At 40.2% G+C, this 21,067-nt stretch overlaps 1 protein-coding gene across 4 annotated transcripts in view; it reads left to right on the top strand.

Moving 5' to 3' along the window:
• The window catches only part of astn1 (astrotactin 1), a 435,006-nt gene that overhangs the window by 84,462 nt on the left and 329,477 nt on the right, over nt 1-21,067 (top strand). For all 4 annotated transcript variants that reach the window (XM_028593761.1, XM_028593760.1, XM_028593759.1 and 1 more), the window contains exons 2-4: nt 327-508; nt 19,758-20,008; nt 20,435-20,577. In XM_028593761.1, the coding sequence (XP_028449562.1) occupies nt 327-508; nt 19,758-20,008; nt 20,435-20,577 (576 nt within the window). The remainder of the gene's footprint in view (nt 1-326; nt 509-19,757; nt 20,009-20,434; nt 20,578-21,067) is intronic.

Here is a 21,067-nt window from a genome sequence, read left to right as displayed (position 1 = left end):
CAATAGCATTTAAAGCTACAGACACAGAAATGGCACATCCTAAGGAAAGCTCATTGTGGGACTGGCTCTAGTGGCTGTAATTCTGCACCAAGGTTGAATTATGGGAAAGAGACTTCAAATACAGTATAAGGAGACCACTGAGGTCTATATAAAAGCATCCCAAAAGCAGCATGTCATGGGACCTTTAAACAAAAACAACACCAGGAGATGTCTGTCTCTTCCTGGCTTAAATTCCAGTGGATCTCCTTCATGATGTTGACAATTTGTGTTGCAACAGCAGACGGCCTGTCATTTAGTCCTTTTTGTTTGTCTGTTGTCTTTGGCAGAGATCTCTGGGAATTCAGAGGACATCCCTCTGGTGCGCTGGAGACAGCAGTGGCTGGAGAATGGCACTCTGCTCTTCCACATCCACCACCAGGACGGCAGCATGAACCCCCCGGAGCCGACCGAAAACCCGGCCAACGACTCGGCGAAGGAGGAGCTCCGCATCCTGCACATCTCTGTCATGGTAAGACTCTCTGCTCACAGAGCTGCTAAAAATGGAAACTGTTTTGAAGTCTAATATTACAATATCTTTTCTTTTGACAATGCAGTCAAAATAACTTTTTAATTGGCCAAAATCTTTCATTTGCAAAATTAAAATGACAAAGGAAAGAAATTGCTTTTCTCTCTTGCTGTTTCATAGAGATATGGATTTAAAGAAATAAAGTTATTTTAGTGTTGAGTTATTTCCCCTGAAGCTGAAACGTCGGCAGATATATCATCTTTGAGATAAGGTAACATGTGCCTTCCCCTTTGTTTTTGTTTCCCTGTGTATTCCAAATGAAACAGCTGACTGCACACTTTTTTTCAGAGTAAAGGGTTTAGGGAGCAGATAAATCCTGCCGATGTCTGTCATGGTACGATGGCTGCAAAAATGCTTCATTTACAAAACGTCTCTGTGTCTTACATTTGTCTCACTGGTATAAAAACTCTTTATTGTCCAAATGTAGAGGATATATGTAGTCACTCAAACGCTTTTACAAAGCTCTGTCACTTCACTGGCAGATTTGTTTAGAATGGACACACTAGCCTGTTTAAAGACATGGAGGAAGTCAAGGTGGACTACCATTATAAGGCTAAGGTGCAGCACCCAAGCCGTTATGGGGAACATCTAAGCTGAATGAATGTAAAATCAATGTGTGCATCAAAACCAACTAAATGAATTTTCTCAGATCTAATGCATGTAGTTGGTCCCCAGTGGACTTCTTCAGCAAGTTTTGTCTTTAAAGAGTTCATATTATACTCATTTTCAGGTTCATAATTGTATTTACAGGTTGTACCAGAATAGGTTTACGTGGTTTAATTTTCCAAAAAACACCATATATTTGTCTTGATAGACATTGCTGCAGCTCCTCTTTTCACCCTGTGTGTTGAGTTCAATGTTAAGCAACCTAGTGAGGCATCACACTTCTTTTCCATCTGTGTTGGGAGTCGCAGATGCACTGTAGCTAGACTGCTTCTCATGTCGCCTCCTTGACTCCCTCACTTGCATCTTAGTCCCTTCCGGGGAGGCCCGCGAGAGACGTGAGGAAATCATCGGAGGAGAGAGGCAACGAGCAAATGTGTCTTAGAGGGATGAGACATCCTTTCCTCTGAAGCGTCATTGTTGTCAGCTGTTTGGGCGGAGTTAGCAACTCCTTCAGCTGCACGGCTTCCGGGAAGGCTGCTCTGGTGTATCCTCACCTATAGCTCCTCGATGATCCCTCCTCGATGTTTGGTCCTCAGGGCAGAAATAAGAGCTTTGAGACGGCCTTCACCGAGGAGGGACAGCATAACTTCCGGTTCAGTCGAGGAGTCGAGGAGCTATCAAATGGTCAAAGGGTGATGAGATTCAGCCGTAGCGTCTTTGGGCCTCCGCTCCAACTAGCTTGGTTTGAGGGCGTGCCACACTAGCAGGTAGGCGAGCATTATAGCGTGTGTTACAAAGTGACGCAAAATGTTACAGAAGGAGCGCCCAGAGAGCTCAGTTGGTAGAGCAGGTGCCCATATGTAGAGGTTTACTCCTCGATGCAGCGGGGCCAGGTTCGACTCCGACCCGCGGCCCTTTGCTGCCATTCCCCCTCTCTCTCCACTTTCATGTCTTTATCTGTCCTGTCAAAAATAAAGGCCAAAAAAAATGTCAAGGAAGTAAAGGCTGGATGACAATAGAGCTGTTTGGAGCAGTTTGTGAACTGTGTTTTCTGTTGGAGATGGTAACTCCCTAGGGGGGGACTTTGGGCTTTTTCACTTTGAAAACCTATTACATGCACAAAAAAGATATATATAATAAGGAAAGGGAAAAAGCCAAAATGCATAATATGAGCACTTTAAAGCTCCATTGTGTAATGTTTTGAGTTGATTCTTAGCAAAAACCCCTTTGTTCTTTTACAAATATGTGGTCATTAATGTGTAATTACTTCCACCAGCTAATCAAAGTATTCTCGTAAGAGTAGAATTTGCCATTCAGAATCATTCATCCATGTTGCGCCTTCATCTTTAAAATACATTAGCCGAAGAGGGACATACCTCGGCCTTTTGCGCTTTTAAACTCCGTGGCACCGTGACGAATGCCAGGGGGAGATTAGTCGATCTGCCGGCAGATTTGAAAGCCTGTTGAAGATGGATGATCACGCTGATACTGTACTAACTTTAGCTTGCATTTCGTTTGGGAACCTGATAGCTGATGTTAGCAATGAAATGGTACCAAAATAATGAAAATGTAAAACTATTATTACACTGGAGGGAACGCTCACGGACGAAGTCGTACTTCTTGGAATAATACGGCCACCGTAGGAGTTAAAATGCAATCGGAATGGGAGGGGCTAGAAAGTAATATTCAGTTGGTTGTCAATTTCACCGCTAGATGGGAGAAATTCTTACACAATGTAGCTGTAAGCTTTTTGAGTGTTATTTACTTGTCTGCTCTAGCTTTCCCAAATATTTTTGAAACACACATAGGGAAATAAGAATGGTAGAAAATAATGTGATATTGCTTATGTTTTTTTATTGAAAAACATCACATTTTCTTCAGGAAGAACCCTAAACCCCGAGCAAAATGCATGCACCTAAGTCTTCCACAGACCTAGGATAACACTGTCCTGTATTGGAGCAGTGTGTTTTTTTTTTTTTTTTTTAAATGGATTTATGCTTTTACCCATGTTCAGTCAGAGAGACATTGTACAGACTATAGCAGCGAGACAATCTGTACTTCTGTGTGCAACATGCGTTAAGAAAGTTCTACATTTCGGTTGCAGAATGTAGATTTTTGCATGCCTGCACTGTATCAAACCTTATCTGCTATGTCGGCAAAGTAGGGAAATGAATCCTTAGATCACGCAGCTTTCTCCTCTTGCCTGAGGAAATGTATATTTATTAGATCTGAGATATGCCACACCTACTCCCAGTGCCCTTTTCCTGCCCAAAGACATTGAAACTGTGCTTTGATGGATGATATGCATTTTGAGATACTGAAAGCATATTATAACTGCATACACAAATGATTAGTCAGCTTGAGAAGACTTTTGCCAGCAGCTACATCTGCTGAATGGAGGCAGGGAGCCGCACGTCGACACCCGCTGAATGTCCCCAACCTTGAGACCTTGGAACAAATAACTGTCCTTGACTACCCCTCTGCACGTTTTGCATGTATTTGCAAACATCAAGCCGATCTACTGTTTGCACAGGCTTGAGGGGCGACACCAGTTTTGATCTGGAAATGAGATAGCTAGTGCTGAGCTTCGGCTTCTTAACGCTTTGATTTTCCTCTAATCTCACATTTGTACTCCCCGCTCTATCTGCATTTCACATCCCATCAACCTGAGGTCCGTGTCTTTGTGCTCCCTGCTCTGTTAATTCCTCATCCTGAAAGAGCTGCGGCGGTAGCGCTGCCACAAGAGTGTTTTTTCATGAAGGTGTGGGTAGAGAAGGATTAGCATGCAGATATGAGCAGACCGTGACAACAGATGGAAGCGGTGTTGCCGCTGCGCTGCCCAAGCCCTGCTGCAGCTTGCCACCCTGCTGGAGGCCCCGACCTATAAATCCAGAGCCGTGTCACTTGTTCAGCTCCTTGTGGATACAAAAAGGGTCCTGTGAAGGCTGCTCTATGGGCTTTTAGCTTAAGCGCACACCTGTCACTGGACCTCTTTCCATTGTATGTCTTGGGAGACTGAAGGACAGCAGCAGTCAGCAACGGTAGGAATGAAGCAGTGGGTGCTGTGAATGTCTCAATTGCTTGAGGTCTCAGCATACAATTTACAAATGCTTTCGCTTATGCAACAAACAGCAGGGGGAAAACTGGCATGACATCAGTTTTGCCTAAACTTTATTCAAAAATGGCACTTCAGAAAATGGTATGGCATCTTGCCTGCTGATTGGTTGGTTTGTAGAATTGGGTTGTAACAACAGTCACATTGTGAGAATTCAGTCCGAAATTTCTGACACTGTCTCCAAAACGTCTTGCTGAGTCTGACTTTTGGGATGTAGCCACATTCTTAGTAGAGCTCTGCACAGGCCTAAGACCTGAACCCTGCTTCTTTTAAGGCTGAACTGGACTGGCACTGCCAACTTAGATACTCAGGCAAATGATTGGCACAGTAAGAGAAAAAGGGGAAACTTGTCCAGTGCACATAGCTTCACAGAGCAAAATGACCTGCTCCCATGATGACTTCCAATACTTTGTGGAGACCCTTCGGGTTCAGTTGGGAGTAGCAGAACCCTAGCTCCCAGAATTAGTGAGTACAAGGTCATTAATAGGAATGATGGCCCAAACTGTAAAAAGAAAATATACATAATACTATTACTAGTACTATGAAAAATAGTAAATTTAAGAAGTGTTTGAATGATTTATCTACACTTTTTACATTTTCAGACTGGTTGCTCATTGCCTTCTTGTTAATTGACTAATCAACTAAATGACTATTCCCTTAAGCACAAGCATTCCAGAGCATGCCAAAAGTCACTTGTCTTTTCACTGTTAAAATGAAATACTGCCTTTGCATTAACATTTAACTCAAGGTTTGTGTTTTACACTGCTGTTGCCATGGTTTTAGACAAATGACTTGAAACGGTCCCAGGTTAGGCACATCCCAGCCAGGTCAGCTCAGCCAGGTAGCAGAAAGTCTAATCTGCCACAGTTCATTGCTTGGCCATCGCGCCCACCAAGAGACTGTTACTGTACTAATGGATGAGTTGAGACTCCAGCATTTTTAGGCCGGAAGGCAAGCCAGACTTATTATGGGCCTAATCCTAAAATGGAATCAGGTTCAATGAGCTGCACCAAAGTTAGGGTCTGAGGCCAGAAAAGCATCTGGTCCCTCAGCCAGGCCATAATCTTACCTGAGAATTACATTTTTCCAGTCAGTCTTAGTTTTTTTAAAGGCAGTATTGGTAGAAAGTGAGTAATTTTCAACAGCTGTACTCTAGTATTTTTGAAGCTCACTGTTCTAAAAATTGAGTTTTCCTCATGCAGGGTTCAAAGCTTCACTCTGTGCATTTACGTCAAACAAGGTGACCACAGTGTCTTCCACTGGCCGAGGCTGGTCATCCATAATAGATGACTAACCGTGTGTATGCCTGTACCAACATCAGGTGAGGCACTGGCAGTTCAAATACATATATTCAACTTCAGCTTGAACCCTACAGGCAGAGACAGCTACTAAATAAATCCCAACACTCTGGCAAAATAAAAAACAGATCTTTATAAGAAAACTCAATGTGGCTTGATTTGTTTATCCGCCGAGCATTGCTATGCATAATTCTTCCTCTTTAATTTCCAAAATGTAATCAGCTGCTGTTTTGCCACAGGGCCTCAATGGATCAATCCAATCATCACATACAGTATGGAGGTATACAAATCAAACCAAGTCAATTACATCATATGAAAAACTAATACGTTTTTTTTTTTTACATTTTGTTAAGGCCATAAAGCAACTTTTTTAATTTGAACTATTTCTACATTTCTATTTTACTATACATTTTTTTGTGATTTAACAGTAAAAGTAATGTAAAGTATGAAGTTATGCCCTTCAATAATTTTTTTGTGAGGACTCTTGTGTTTATTTTGATATTTTTCCTCTATCTATTTATGGATAAGATACCAGCAGGTTTTGGAAACATGCCTGAATATGAATGCTCTACATAATTTGTTGTGTGAATTAATTATATAGAAATCAACATCCATGTGCTATAGATTGCTCTGGAATGATATATTTTATATATATTATTATTATGTTGCTATAGAGGGGTTGTATTAAAGTTTACGCTCCATCTATAGTAATGGATATGTGAATGAATGTTATGCACTTACGCCTGATCTCATGTGGAAGTTGTTGATTGGTGCACAAAAAACAGTCACCTCCTACAAAAGATGACTTCTCAGGATGTAACACCAATTGCCTGAAGATGGTCTAGTACCGAAATGTTGCTTGCTATTAAACTTTATATAATTTTTTGGATGTTAGACAGTGTGCGGGAGTTTTCTTTGCCAACATAGAGGCACAACTCTCTGTAGTCGTCATAAACACGTGTGGCCCACACGACTACTCATATTGTCTATTTTGCTGGATGGTGAATAATTTGACCAATGTGGCCAGAATTTGGTTTACCTTAGCTGTGTGGAAGCTCTTGAGGTGCAAGTGTGCTGTGGACCAGTAGTGTGTAACAAGCCCCTCACTGTGCCCACTCAACCCCAAAAGGTGAGGAGCAGTTGAATCTGTCAGAGCCGTTTGGTGTTTTTGGTGCCAAGTGGCTCCTTTTTTGTTTAAATCTGCTTTGTGCTTCCTGAAATGGGAACCTCAACAGACATTCTGTCAGTTTAAAGATTAACTTAACACTGAATCCACTTTTTGTGTTGGTAAAGTACACGTATATTCATTTTATTACACTTTGTATTGATCCTGGTCCCATTTTATGGTGCTCATTGCAACAGAGAAAATAAGGACACAATTCTAATATATCTGCAAACTACAAACACTGACAAGAAATTTAACCCTGGTGTCAAAGTACTTACCATTGAGGATGCTCAGGTCTCATATCTTCAGTTTTTTTGGATATATAAAAAATATATAGGTATATTGAAAGTTTCAGATAATAAAATGACGGTATAGACAATGACAAAATTGTATATAGAATTTAAACATACATGGTATAAGAACATGGATCCGAGAGGATGTCTTTTTTAAATTATTGTACTTTTTTACTTATATTCTGTCAATATTTTTGCCCCTTCATGATGCCATTTCAAGGCAAGTTTTTTCTATTTTTTTTTTCCAGAAACAGCCAAATTGAATTATATTGAAACCAGATTTAAAACAATACCATGCATTTTTGAACATCGCAATGCCTTTCTGCCTCTCTTTTTAATATTGTGTTATGTAAAGACTGTGACATTTATTAAAAAAATTCATTACACTTAGTTTCAGTAGAGTACTTTGTGTTGTACCATACCACAGTTCAGTTCACAATTTACACTGTGATTGTTTTCCAAAAACAAAACAAAATGCCGAATCTATAATGGGAGCAAGAGTCACACACACACACACACACACACACACACACACACACACACCAATATCATGCTCAGTTTATGGGGAGAGACGGTCATTGTGACACAGCTTGGCTCGTAGGATATTGACATTCATGTGGTGACCCTCCTAAAACCCGTGTTGATAGCATTGATCATATAAACCTTAAATCAATGCCGCCCTGACCACTTGTAAAGCGGTAGCCCCGGCTGAATCCCAGCCTCCAGAGCTGTTCTCTGAGCATCACACACACGGCATGTTTTTGAAAAGCCTCCCGACCGAGACAAACCAATCCATAGCACAAAAATAAAACAACAGAATTAAAATTACAGTAGAAAAAAAGACGGACTGTCTCAATTAAAGCTGCATTAATCAATTTCTATATTTAAAAATAAATCAAATGAGTATATGTGATGTAAAAGTCGCTCATTGCTAGATAGAATTTTCATTTGACTGAAGCATTAGTGGTTGCTTGGAGGAGTTAACCTTTTTTTATGAAGGTGAAGAGTTTCCTCACTTTGACTGGAACGGCCTGTACAATTTCATCCACACCATTTTCGTGGCCACTTTTTGGTCACTATTTTTCATGAATGTGGTAGGTAGCTAGCTGTGTCAGAAGATGACACCCATTCCTAATCCCAATTACTTTCTTCAACTGGTTGAAGGGCCCATTTTGTAAAAAGTTAGATTTCCATGTCTTTTTGATATTAATAAAGCAGGTCAAGGTGCTATATAAATATTCTAAAAGTATCAAAATGGTCAATCTCCAGAGAAATGCAAACAGCCCATAGTGTGCCTTTTAAACCAGCCACCAGGATTCTGTACGGTTGTGATGTCACAATTATACTATGTATGGGTAAGTGCAGCTAGAGTGTTGTTACAGTCATTCCCTGGCTGCAATGATGGTACAGAGATGCAGGAAATGCAGATGCAAAAGACCCAGGAACATTAAAATGTCCTTGGAGAGGATGTGTGCAGTGATTCCAGCCAGTTCGAGGATGTATAAAGTTATATGAATTGGTGATGCCCGAAAATCCAAGCGGTCAATATGACCGTGTATGGCCAAAATAGGTAAAAGTGATTGTATTTTCTTTGCCTTTTGTGTAATGTGTATAAAAACAATTTTAAATGAAAATATAGACTCTTTTAGAAAAAAGTCAGGTACCAGCAGGATTGTATTTTTAGTTATTACACATATAAATTTAAAAACGGTCAAATGAACACAGATATATTCAGACACAGTATGAGAAAAATAATTTCTTTTTTTTTAACATGTAAACGTGTTCTACTAGATACTCAAAAGACAAGTATGAAGCTGAAAATGAGCATAATAGGGGACCTTTAAATAGCTTTAAATGGGCATAACAGCAGGCCTATTTGAATCGCTGAATATTAAGATGCGGGCAGCAACTCAGAGGTCTGGAACCCACAGAGCATTATATCTAAACTCTGCAGCTCCCCTCAGCTCTATGGAGCATATTAACCTCTTTTAGATCATTGTTTTGGCCCGTAAATTCCATTGTCATCCTTGTTCCCAAAAGCAGCAGGCAGCTGTTTCCAGCGAAAAAGCTCAGATAAACCCACTGTACACTACCTGCTCAGCACCAAACAGCAGAGAGGCACACTTCCCCTTCTAGCTGGTGAACAAAGTGAAGGCCTGTGGAATCTGAATTTTGACCGCTCACGGCACTTCTAGTAGTTATGGAATTCCGGCACTTCTAGTGTTAAGCCACCCACCGGTAAAAGCCCAGTCTGTTCTGACATTTCAACGTTCCTGGGTCTTTTGCATCTGCATTTTCTGTATTCTTCTTTAGAGTTAGAGGGGTGCATATTTGTTTTCCATAAGTGGCCAGAAACACGACTATGTATGTTAATGTTGCTCTGTGTCTGTGTTAGTATTAGTACACTAACATGTTCACCTTAAAGTCCTCCTCCAGACACGTTTGAAAGTATGAAAAAAACACTCTGAAAAGGGGCTGGAAGCACATCTACCCTTTCTCCGTCAATTCTAACAACTTGAAAGGCGATAGTATAAAAGTGTTGTGCTTTCAGCTTGTTTGCAGCCCCAGAGTCGCCCAGTAATGCAGCTTTAACCTTTCACTAAGGAGTGTGTGTACAGAGCATTTTGAACTTGGATGGTCCTCTTTCCTTTTCTTTCAACAGATCAAGTATTGAAGCTTCCTTGTTAGCTGAGCTAATTAAATCACATCACTGTTCTCACAGCACTCCCATCTTTCATCTATTTCCACTTGTACAATGTACGGTAATGGAGCTCAAATAAGACCGTCTACTGAAAAATAACAAAAAATAAGTTGTTTTAAGGTTCAGTGCAGTCGGAATACTAAGAGATCACACGACTAAACTACCAAAACCATGATGTCTGTGATGTACCGGATCATTTTTCTATTAATGTGTTTCTTCCGCTCTTGCTGCTCTGTGTTGCGCCTCAAGCTGTGTCTCAGTGAGCACACAAGAAAAGTGAGTCGGAATTGATATGGCGTCATCATTTTCACTCTTGTGTTGGGATTTTAGCAAGGGTCACTGTCTTATAAAGCAGCCGGCTTGCTTTTAATGAATCAGACCTGCACAGGAGCTGAAATGTTTACATGTAGCTCGGCTGATTTATTGTGCCCTTGTAGATGTGTAGGATATCGCCCTGGCTTTATACTGAAAAAAAAAAAAAAAACATGGATTTTTAGCTTCAATTTAATATATTTTACAGACAGAGGCAAAATGCAGATGCAGCTTTGGCTGTGTCAGGCCAAATGTTGCCTTTAATGTTTTTTTTTTCCATTTTCCTGCTGCTGCCATACGTGCCTGAAAATGTTTAGCTTCATGGCCACTCACACCACTGAACAATAAAGGGGCATCTTTACTGCCACCTTTTGTCCCAAAGTCTGTCTCAGTCCTGTTTTTCAGCAGTCCCTGTAAAGTAGTACTATAACATTTGTGTGTTTTGGAATTCAGATTTAATTAATGAATAAGACGGTAAAAGCTGGTGTAAAAAAGGGATAGATTGATGATGATGATTGTCCAAATGTGTGTGAAAAAGCTTCAATTTTGGTGATTATCTCCTGTATTTGCATGACACTCTGTTTGTCGGGACAAGACGTTCTGTCTTTAATGAAACCCAAGGACTCAATAACCGTCACAGTTCCCTACAGGAACAGCCATTGGAAATCAGCTTTTATGCAGAACACCTAAGCTATTATTGTCCTTGCGTTCCACTGCACATTTCTAATTTTTTGACTATTTGTAGAAACAGTAGTGAATTGCTACATTTCATTCATTGCCACCAAATGAATTAGTCACACCTGAACGAGTGTAGAAATTAGTTTTGGATTTGTGCAGATGATACTTTGGGAATGGTAGTCGCTTGAACCGGTTAAGCATTTGTGCAAATCGTTATTCAGAATATGATGAATATTTATACATACATATGCAGAAAGCAGCTAAATTCAACATAAAGAGACAATCACTAAACATAACTGGGTTAAGGTATAATACATGTAAATCACATGTGGATGCTATTAGAGTCTGCAGACTATGATGGCATAGTATGTAGTATTGAAGACAATTTAGGGAGCTGAACTCAATCCCCAATACAAAGTTAAAATCAGAACATGATTAGAATTTAAGGCAAACCTATTGCTACATATATCAGCAAAGGAAAAGAGCATGTGTGGTATACTTATAGCATTTGTTGAATAGTTATACAAAGTACATTAGTCATCAAGATGACAACAGTGGCAGACTCATCTGCCACAGTGCACACTCATCATGACAAAACCAGACTTTTTAAGTGCTGCGGTCGAAAAATGCATGTGAACTTTTTTTTTTTTCATTGTTGCTGGAGAGGCTGTCTTAATCTGATCAAAACCTTCTTAATATTATGACACTACACAAATTTATAGTTATTGCTATGCTCACAATTACACACACACACACACACACACACACACACAGAAACGTCTTTCACTACTTACATAATGTTTAATTGATAACTAAGGTATGCTAATCTCTCAGTTAACCATTTTTATTCCTTTATTTCATGAAGACAAATTTCTTTATTTTCTAAGACCACTAGATGGGAAAGGTTTGAAAGCACGCTGAATTGCCATTCTTTGAGCCTTTTTCTTTAAACCAAGAGCACCATTTAGTTAACCTGATGGATTGCTTCGCATTTTTTCGGCATATCCATCTGGGAACTTTCCGTTGAAGAACTTTTGGGAAGGGGCGGAATACTGGTTATTTGATTGGATGAACCATCTGTCTATCACCTATGTTGGTGATAGACGGGCCAAATGAAAAAATCAGATCCACGAAGAGTATGAAAATACAACCACAAGCCCGCCCCTGCTGCTGCAGGCAAAGCATAGCTCGTAAGCTCAGCATGCAAGCAACATGTCGGTAAAGGAGATTTGCCGTTTGTGTAACGAGAATTTAGGAATAAAAGGCACCATTTCAGGTTCCCGGACCATATTCCAAAAGAAGGATCCAAGAGAAAAAAAGCATTAGCGAGCGGCTAACAGAATTAGGGCTACCGCTGGCTGATAATACTGGTTAGCTAATTGGATAAACCATCGGTCTATCACCACCTAACCCACCTCAAAACCAACGCTGATTGGCCCGGTCGTTTGGCTAACGGCTCCAGATTTTCTCTGCCTCAAGATGCCAGACTGATCTGCGAGTGGAAAACTGGAGCTCGCGAGATCAGGACGGTCTCACGAGGCTACCATTTAGTGGGTTCAGAAAAAAAAGTAAATGTTTGCGATTCTCTCCACTCGTCTGTCATTACACATTAAAACCCAGTAAATAAAGTAAATGGGTCACGGTTCATGAAGCTTCATATGGCAATCATTACCCAAAGCCCAAACTTTTTTTTACTTGCAAATAGGAGAGTTATGGTTAATCGTAGGTCGTAGAAGTTCCACTCAGGGCAAAGTGATTTGGATACATCATCTGGGAACCATGAATGTCTGTACCAAATTTTAATCCAATAGTTGTTTTGGTGGACCGACAGGCACTGCTGTACCTGTTGGACACGTCTCGGCAACCATTTTTGCTGGGCTGTTTTTTGAGCTGCATTTAACAATAATGTATGAAATCAGAATAATATGAAAACTGCTAAAGTATAATCTGACAAACAATTCTAGATATAGTGGCTTTAAAGGCAGCACAACCTCTGATGATGTAGTACATTAAGAAAAACTGGTAACTGATTTTGTAATGTCTGTTCAGCTCTTTAAAACATCCGACTCTAGTGATTTCATTTAATTCCAAGAGAATAAATGTTTACATGACAAATGTGGGGTTTTACATTAATGCCTTCTTGCCACACAGACTCAAACACCACCATGGCTTCATGCTATATTAGCTTTAATGGAATACACTAAATTGAATCAAATGATTCAAACCATTTCTGTCATTACTCCTTTCAGATGGAGAAACCCTTGTGTGACATGTGTGAAATGGGGTTTTGACTTCCACATCTGTTCAATGTCAAAATCAGCACTGGATCATAAAACCTGTTGCTAATTATTCTCACAACTCAAGTTTCATTTTATATATATATATATAATATTATTCATATTATACTTTGATGGCATTGACAACTGGGTTCAGGAGTGGATTCAGTGTATAAAAACTGTCAATTTCCATCACTAATATTCTATCTTGATATCAAATCCAATCAGTAGCCCTTTGGCTACAATAAAGATTATTGCATTTAAAGCAAGAAACTTCCTTTTCCTATCTTGTAGCTGTCAGATAGTCTTGATCTTTCCGCCTTCCTGCATCTTAATGCCTCGCATCCAGAGACTAAGTGACAGCTCTAATACCAGGCCTGCTCTGTCAGACTGAGAAAGCCCATGTCTTCTCTCTTCCATTCAGGACTTACATGACAGGAGTGTAAGTCATAAGGAACACTAGTGCCATTATAACATCATCCTCATCCGTTAGTAAGTGGATTACGGGGCTGGAGCGCTGGCATGCTTTGATGTGTGGTTTGGTTTTATTGGCTGTATAAGAGGACACAGTCCACTTAGTCCTCACTTTGATTCCAAGTAATGCCTGACATTAAACAGATTTTTCCATTTGGTCTATATTAGCCCCCTCTACGCATCGGCGCTAATGCAGGTTGATGGGTTTGAATTACATTTGTCACTGAGGTAGATTTGATTGAGAACCATTTGAGTACTTGACATTTGACATCTTGTTCTAGTTTACTCAGGGATGAAAGAAACAATGGCCCTACTTAACATTAACTATACACTTTAATAGTTACATAAAGTCAGTTATCAAATTAGAAAATTCCTTAACCCTACTCTTTATTTTACCAGATTAGTAACAACAAGAGCCAATTTAAACCTCTTCTCCCACAATTCTAAAATAAGTATTGTATTAAAAAAGTGACCCATGAACTTAGTAAAAAATTTATCATAATTAGCTAAAGCAACTGTGACAGTAAAAGAGAAGTGATGCATGTTTAATGGTCCAATGTGTAGGAATTTCTCCCATCTAGCATTGAGATCGTATATCACAATCAACTCTCGCACCACGCAGTTCAAAGTACGTATTACAGCTACGGTAGCCTTCAAGCTTCAAAAAGCCGGCTCTTGCTCTTTTCAATATCCTTTTTCTTTTTCTGGGCGAAGAAGAAGACTCCTGTTCCTGAAATTTGGATTTTGAATACGTGTGGTCCCCCATGTTTCCTTCTTCAAACTTGCCAGGGCCGGGAAGCTACAATACCCATTAGCAGCATTAGCAGCACCTGTGAGTTTATCATGTGACAGCGAAAACGTGAAAGGCAGAGCAGTATGTCCTATATGTCCCTTACCGGCTAATGTATTTCAAGATGGCGCTTGAATATGAAGCATCTACCCCAGTCCATGCGAATGCAAACGTGAAATTTCCAGCCAATAGGAATACTTGGAATTGATGGTGGTGGTAAATAGTCATGAAAAAGGACAAGTTTGTGAACGGGCAACACAGATTTTGATAATGAACAACTAAACACAAACTGGACCTTTAAAGAAACATTAAAGAACAACTTAACCCCTGATTTTAGCATTAACAAACCAGTTCACCAATTCAAAAAGTTAATTTCAATCAAGACAACCACCTCCGTGATTACCCCACAACCACGACCATTGCCACTCCCATCCTCCCCCCACAGCCCTGACAGATCATTGCTCCAGCGTCCCTCTCTCTTTCGCCTTGACTGTCAACAGATGCTTGTCAGACACGTTTTTCAATTCTTCATCTTCTTCTTTTAATCAGTACAGATACACAGGTGGCATTGTGTTTCACTCACACATGACTGCGACCCAGCTACTGTTGGTTACATGCTTTAAGTCTCTCTTTAAATTACAACTGGAAAAGTGCCTGGCCTTTTCCAAACAGTTTCCAATGACAGCATCTCAGAAGGTTCTATGTTAACATACTATCTGGCACGTCAGTTTATACTATAGGGGCATAGTGGGCAAACTACGGACTGGTCGCAGAATTGATTGTATAGATTATTTAGCTGCATCTCTTAGCAAAAAATGGAATATAGGATTAGATTAGCCTTTAAATCTGGATTGATAGTTTTTTCTTTACTATTTTAGGTAGAACTCGCCACACAAATTTGACAATATATGGCCTTGTAAAGTTAATATTGCTAACATGTAAGCAAACTGTTGACTGTTTACACATCAAGCAACATGAGGATTCATTTGTCTTTGGTAACCTCAACTTTGAGTCCACTATTCGCTCTCCTTCTAACTCTGTTTCGGTCCTCACCAACCCTCTAGGGAAATATCTGGCTCTTTAGCTGCTTCATGCTTTCTTTCCTTTTGGAGCTAGGCAGATAGATAAAGTGGGTTTATTAGAGCCTTCTTACTAAAAATAGCTGCCCGTTGCAGCTGGAAATTAGATTGATGAGACTGGTGAAGCTGAACCAAACAAGCAAACAATAACGAAACAATGAGCTGAGGGGAAATGCAGTTTTTTGAAATCCTGTGCACTTGGCCCTATGAGCGACCCCTTTTACATTACATTTAGTCATTTGACCCATACAAAAATATTGATTAGTGCAGCTTTAAGATATGTGTTCATCAAAATTCATCACATATGTCATTAAGCTTAGCTTCATATTGTTTTATTGCATATTAGAAGATGATTGAAGACCATATACTCCCCAAATAAATTTTTTTAATGGAAAATGTGACACTTTCCTATACTGTAGGTTACATACTATTGTATTTAGTGTGCAGGCACCGTTTTATTTGAATAGGGGACTTCATAAGTGACTTTCAAATTACAAAAAATGTAATTCCTTTTTGACCACTGTGCATGCAGATTTACTGCATAAGTGGCCCATATCATGGTGTCATTTGTTAATGTCCTTGACTATGCAGATTAGGCAAACAAGTTATGGAAATAAGCCTTTACTTTTGCCAATTTATATTAATATGAGCAGCTCAACCCACTATTTTTATTCAGCCCCAGAATTCCCAAAAAGGGATGTTTTATGGAAATTAAAATCCATTTTTCGTTTTATTGTTTTTTGCTTATCTTTCCATAACTGTGCTTGTTTGACTGGACAGGCACACCGTTTAATTTTAATATATTTTTTCTCTCATTCTTTTTAAATCAGTTTTCACTAAACCCTTGCTATTCTACTATTGTTTTAGCCAGACTGTTGCTTAGCATCAATTGGTAACCTTTCTTTCATAATACTTTGGCCTTGTATCACTCAAATCAAATTAAAAAGGGAAAAGAAGTGCAGTACAGGCAGGAAAGACAGAAACGTCTCTACACACCTGGCTGGAGGGAGCACTTACAATTCCTTCAGTTCTAATTTTAAATAGGCATGCAATCTTTAAGAGGGAATCTTTTCTAAAACAAAACTCCTTCTCCAGTGGCAAATCACTGCTGTCGTTCTCTCTTTGTGTTGTCATTTCACATTTTCATAACTCTTTTTGACATTTTCCAAATTGCACAATGTATCTGATTTTGATTTCAATTTTCAGCTGGGTAGCATCAAATTAGACACGAGGATGTGGTAAATTGCAAATACTGTACATGCAACATTATGGGTCCAAATTACAATCACACAATGTCTGCATGTTATCGCATCGTTTTCTTTCAAATATCCTATTCAGTAACCTTAAAAATGCAAATAATGGCATCAGATCTAGATCTAGATCAGATCATCTAGTATAAAACTGCCCACAGGAATGTGTTCTCATTGCATTTATTCATGGTAGAGATATGGTCTGATGTTCAAACTGACAATCCCTGTCTGTCCCCTGTGTTTCCACAGGCTGTGTGCTTTTGACTTGCCTTGACTTTGATCCGTATCCTGCTTCTTGGCGAGATTCTCTGACACTGTCCTCACCTCTTCCGCTTCCTCTTTGACTCTCACTCTCGCTGTCTCATTTGCTCTCCGGTTTCTGTCTGATTCTGTCTCTATCCTCCCTGCTAACCTGTCCTCGGGGCAGGCTCTACGCCCATCATCCATCCATCTTGTACCTGCGCCTAATCCTCATCACCTGCAGGTGCTAGTTTGGATGCTGCTGCATCACTCAACCCCACAAACTATCTCAAGAGTCATTACAATCACAGAGAAGATGAGTAAAATAAACACGATGATGTGACCTGACCCAGTCATCTGGTATCAGTGCTTCCTGGACTACATGTTTAAGCTGATATTGAAAGTCACAAGAGTCTTCTTTCTCCCATATTTCCACAGGCTGCCAGAAGAGCTGTTTTCCTTATGACCTTTTCCTTAAGACAGAAAGATGAGCATTCTATCACACAGGTTTTAAACAAACCCCCAGATTAGACAAATTTATTTGAAAAAGAAAACCAAACCAAACAGTAAAATTACAACTCAAACTGTCCATTGATCCTAGATTACAGACCAGTTTACTTGCTCAACATAGACCTTTCAATGTAGTTCAGTAGTACAGTTCACCTATGAAATGAGGGATTATTACTGACATTTCAGGTGTGCTCACATTCAGGTTTACCTTTAAATAAAGTGCTTTAGATTATCTGGCTAAGGTGTAGGCATGTTCACAGCCACTGATTGTTTGATTGTCTGACTGCTTGGATCATTGGTAGTGATGGCCAAATGAAGCATCATGAAGCCTCGTGAACCATTTTCTTTATTTTCTGAACCCACTAGATGGCACTCTCTGTTCAACAAAGGGTTAAAAGCACAATGAATTGCCATTCCTTGAGCCTTTTTTCTTGAAACCAAGAGCGCCATCTAGTTGGTTCAGAAAAAAGAAAGAAAATGGTTCACAAAGCTCCATGAAGCTTCATTTGACCATTACTAGTCAACGGAATACTCTGTGTTCCAAGATCTGTTTAATTACTTTGATGAGTACTATGTTATCATGAGTGATGACGATGACCAAAACAACAAACATAACATCTAAATAGTAATAAAGTGTAAAATTGTCCTTACAGTTGTTTCCCAAAGTGGGAAAGACAGACCAAGGTTGCCATAACTTTTATCACTAACTATAGTTTTACTAACGACATTTACAATTTTATATTTTTCAAACTTGTCAAAATGGAAGAAATAAGTAGCCTAATATACCATGAAATCACAATATTAAAAACTATGGTAAATATGCCAGGTATGCTGCAGCCGATATTGGTATTGGTGTTATGGAAAAACTCAGAAGCAGGTTCGGGAGACTTTGATAAAATATAGAGAAGCATTTAATGGACTCTTGATTGAGGAGAATTAGGATTAAGCAGTACCATTTAACCACAGTGTAGTGTAGTGCCAAGTGGCATATATCTTCTGCTGAAGCTGTCAAGTTTGGGTTATGCAAAGATATTGATGGCACTATAACAAAGGCACTGCAAACACAGATGCTCGACCAAATCTTGCTGTTTTGCAGGTTCAGTCTCTCGCTCTCTGGGAAATAGGCTAAGGTGTGTGTTAATGCCCCTTCAAATAGAGATGGTCCCGGAACAAAATATTCCCTTATCATGAAGCAACCTCGATATCTAGAGATATAAATTCATACTTGAACACAGGACAGGTTTAGTGTTGGAGTTTGGCCGAATAGATCTTTTCGTCCCCTGACCTGTAACCTAGGAGAAACCTGATGTCACTTAAGTTTTCCCCCTTCTCCCCCTTGTCTGATCTTACCACAACATGGTGTTTCTGGAAATTCCACCCCAGGGAGGTCATAGTCTTCGGTTGTCATAGGTCGAACAGATAGAACACGCTTTCTGACACGGAGGTTGGAGCAAGCAATGAAAATAATTGTCACTAATGGAGCTCAAAGAAATGTTGATGTCCTACATCTGAGACAACTGATCCTGAGCCAGCCAAAACAAACTGCCATTCAGGGAATGTGCCGACAGGTTAAGGCATCTTGTGGGACATAAATACGTCATTGTCTGATTTTACGATCAGTATTTTAGTCCCATCGTATCTGTGTGAGCTTGTCTTTGTCATTCCCGGAATACATATACCACAAAACGAAGGATTGTCAAATGTCAGTGTAGACAGACCTACGTGGCCGAGTCTCGCCACGGTGGAGAGACTCCAGGCAGTTACTGCACCTGGACAAGAAATGTTTCAGCACATAACCCCCCCATAAATACAGCTTGTTTACACTTAGTTTTTTAAAGAAGGATTGAACACAAACGTTTTCCCGTTTCCAGTCTAAGTGCTAGTCTAATTGGTTTCTGGCTCCAGCTACACCCAGTATTTACCATACAGACATGAGAGTGGTATCAACCTTCTCATCTGACTCTCAGGAAAAAGTAAATACATGTTATTCCCAAGTTGTCAAACTATCCCTTTGTTAGAAAAATATGTAAACCATACCTTTAACAGTCTTTGACCTCAGTACTTTCAATGGGGATACGGTTTATAGCTGCTTATGATGGCTTACATTCCACTAGGAAATCAGTCAAGAGCCATGTTCTGAACTTTCCTGTACTCAAGGTGAAATGGTCACACAGCAGCATGAGCGCTGCTGTCATTTAAAAACACTGTAGGTGTTACTCACTAAATTGCATCTGCAACCTTTTTCAAGTTGTGCTGTTGGCATTAAGGCTTTGACTTTGATCCGTATTCGACTTGGCAAGATTCTCTGAATGTTTTCTCCCCTTTGACTCTCTCTCTCTGCTTTTTTTTTTCTCCTGTCCCCTCCTTTTCTGTCTCTGCCTCAAATGCCATCCTCCTCCCCTCAGGGCGGGATGATCGCCCTTCTGCTGTCCGTCCTGTGCCTGGTCCTGATCCTCTACACCCGCAGGCGCTGGTGTAAACGCCGTCGCATCCCTCAGCCCCAGAAGAGCGCCAGCGCTGAGGCGGCTAATGAGATCCACTACATCCCCTCCGTGCTGATGGGAGGCCAGGCCCGGGAGAGCTTGAGGAACTCTCGGGGTCAGGGGCCGAACTCCAGCGGTACCCTCAGCATCCGGGAGACACCGATTTTGGATGGGTATAAGCAGGGTTTGGTTGGATGGGGATGAATATAATCTGTAATGCTTAAACCCTAAAAATAAGCACATGCAGTAGCTGAAAGTCAACATAATGTGTGTGTGTGTGAGAGATGAATAATATGTGAATGGGGTTTGTTATTCCACATTTTAAACTGGCAACAAGAGGTCAGAATCTTTTTAAATTTCACTAATTAGAAAGCAACTCATATAATGCCACCTGCACACAGCACACTTATTTCTAGTCGGCACTGAGTTCTGAGGTTTAATATTATAAAACTCCTTCCCTTATCTGTACATCCACATTGCATGCCACACTTTAAAATCTTGACTGCATCATCAAGCATGTTAGCAGCTTGTGATATTTATTCTAATTTAGATACAAGCCAAGATCATGTAACACTTATTGATTTCTACCTCATCCCCAGGTATGAGTATGACATTACAGACCTGCGTCACCATCTGCAGCGGGAGTGTATGAACGGTGGCGAGGAGTTTGCCAGCCAAGTCACCCGTACCCTGGACTCCCTCCAGGGCTGTAATGACAAGAATAATATGGACCTCACACCTGGTAAGTTGACTTGACGCACAAACAGCCAGGCCAATATGAGAAACAATTGTAGGTTTTATTAAATCAACTACAAGAACACTTCAAAAACACTAAAGACCACTGAGGGGAATTAACTTTATAAATGAACAAAATAAAGAGGACCAGTCTAAACTGGGGTTTTGAGCATCAGGGGTATTGAGTCTATAGTTTAGCGACGACGGAGTGGGCAGCGTCACTCGTTCTGTCTGCGGCATCTGATGGCTGGATACAAACAATAACAAAAATGGCACATGTAAAATGCCCTCGCCAGATAATATGGACAGAGACACACTTCACGGGGTCCCATGCGGTGAGTTTTTGCCTGGCCATGTACATCTACAATACATGGGCTATTTGGATTGTGCATTATGTCAGTACATTGTGTACATTGTGTCATTTGAGCAATACGTAGGCTAAGGGGTTGGGCAATATTTTAGTTGTGCAATATCTTATTGTGTGGAGAATGCAGGGT

This window comes from Perca flavescens, chromosome 12 (genome assembly GCF_004354835.1).
Source record: "Perca flavescens isolate YP-PL-M2 chromosome 12, PFLA_1.0, whole genome shotgun sequence".
NCBI lineage: Eukaryota > Metazoa > Chordata > Actinopteri > Perciformes > Percidae > Perca > Perca flavescens.
Note: the sequence above shows the minus strand (reverse complement) of the source record. Positions and strands in the feature narration are given on the sequence as shown.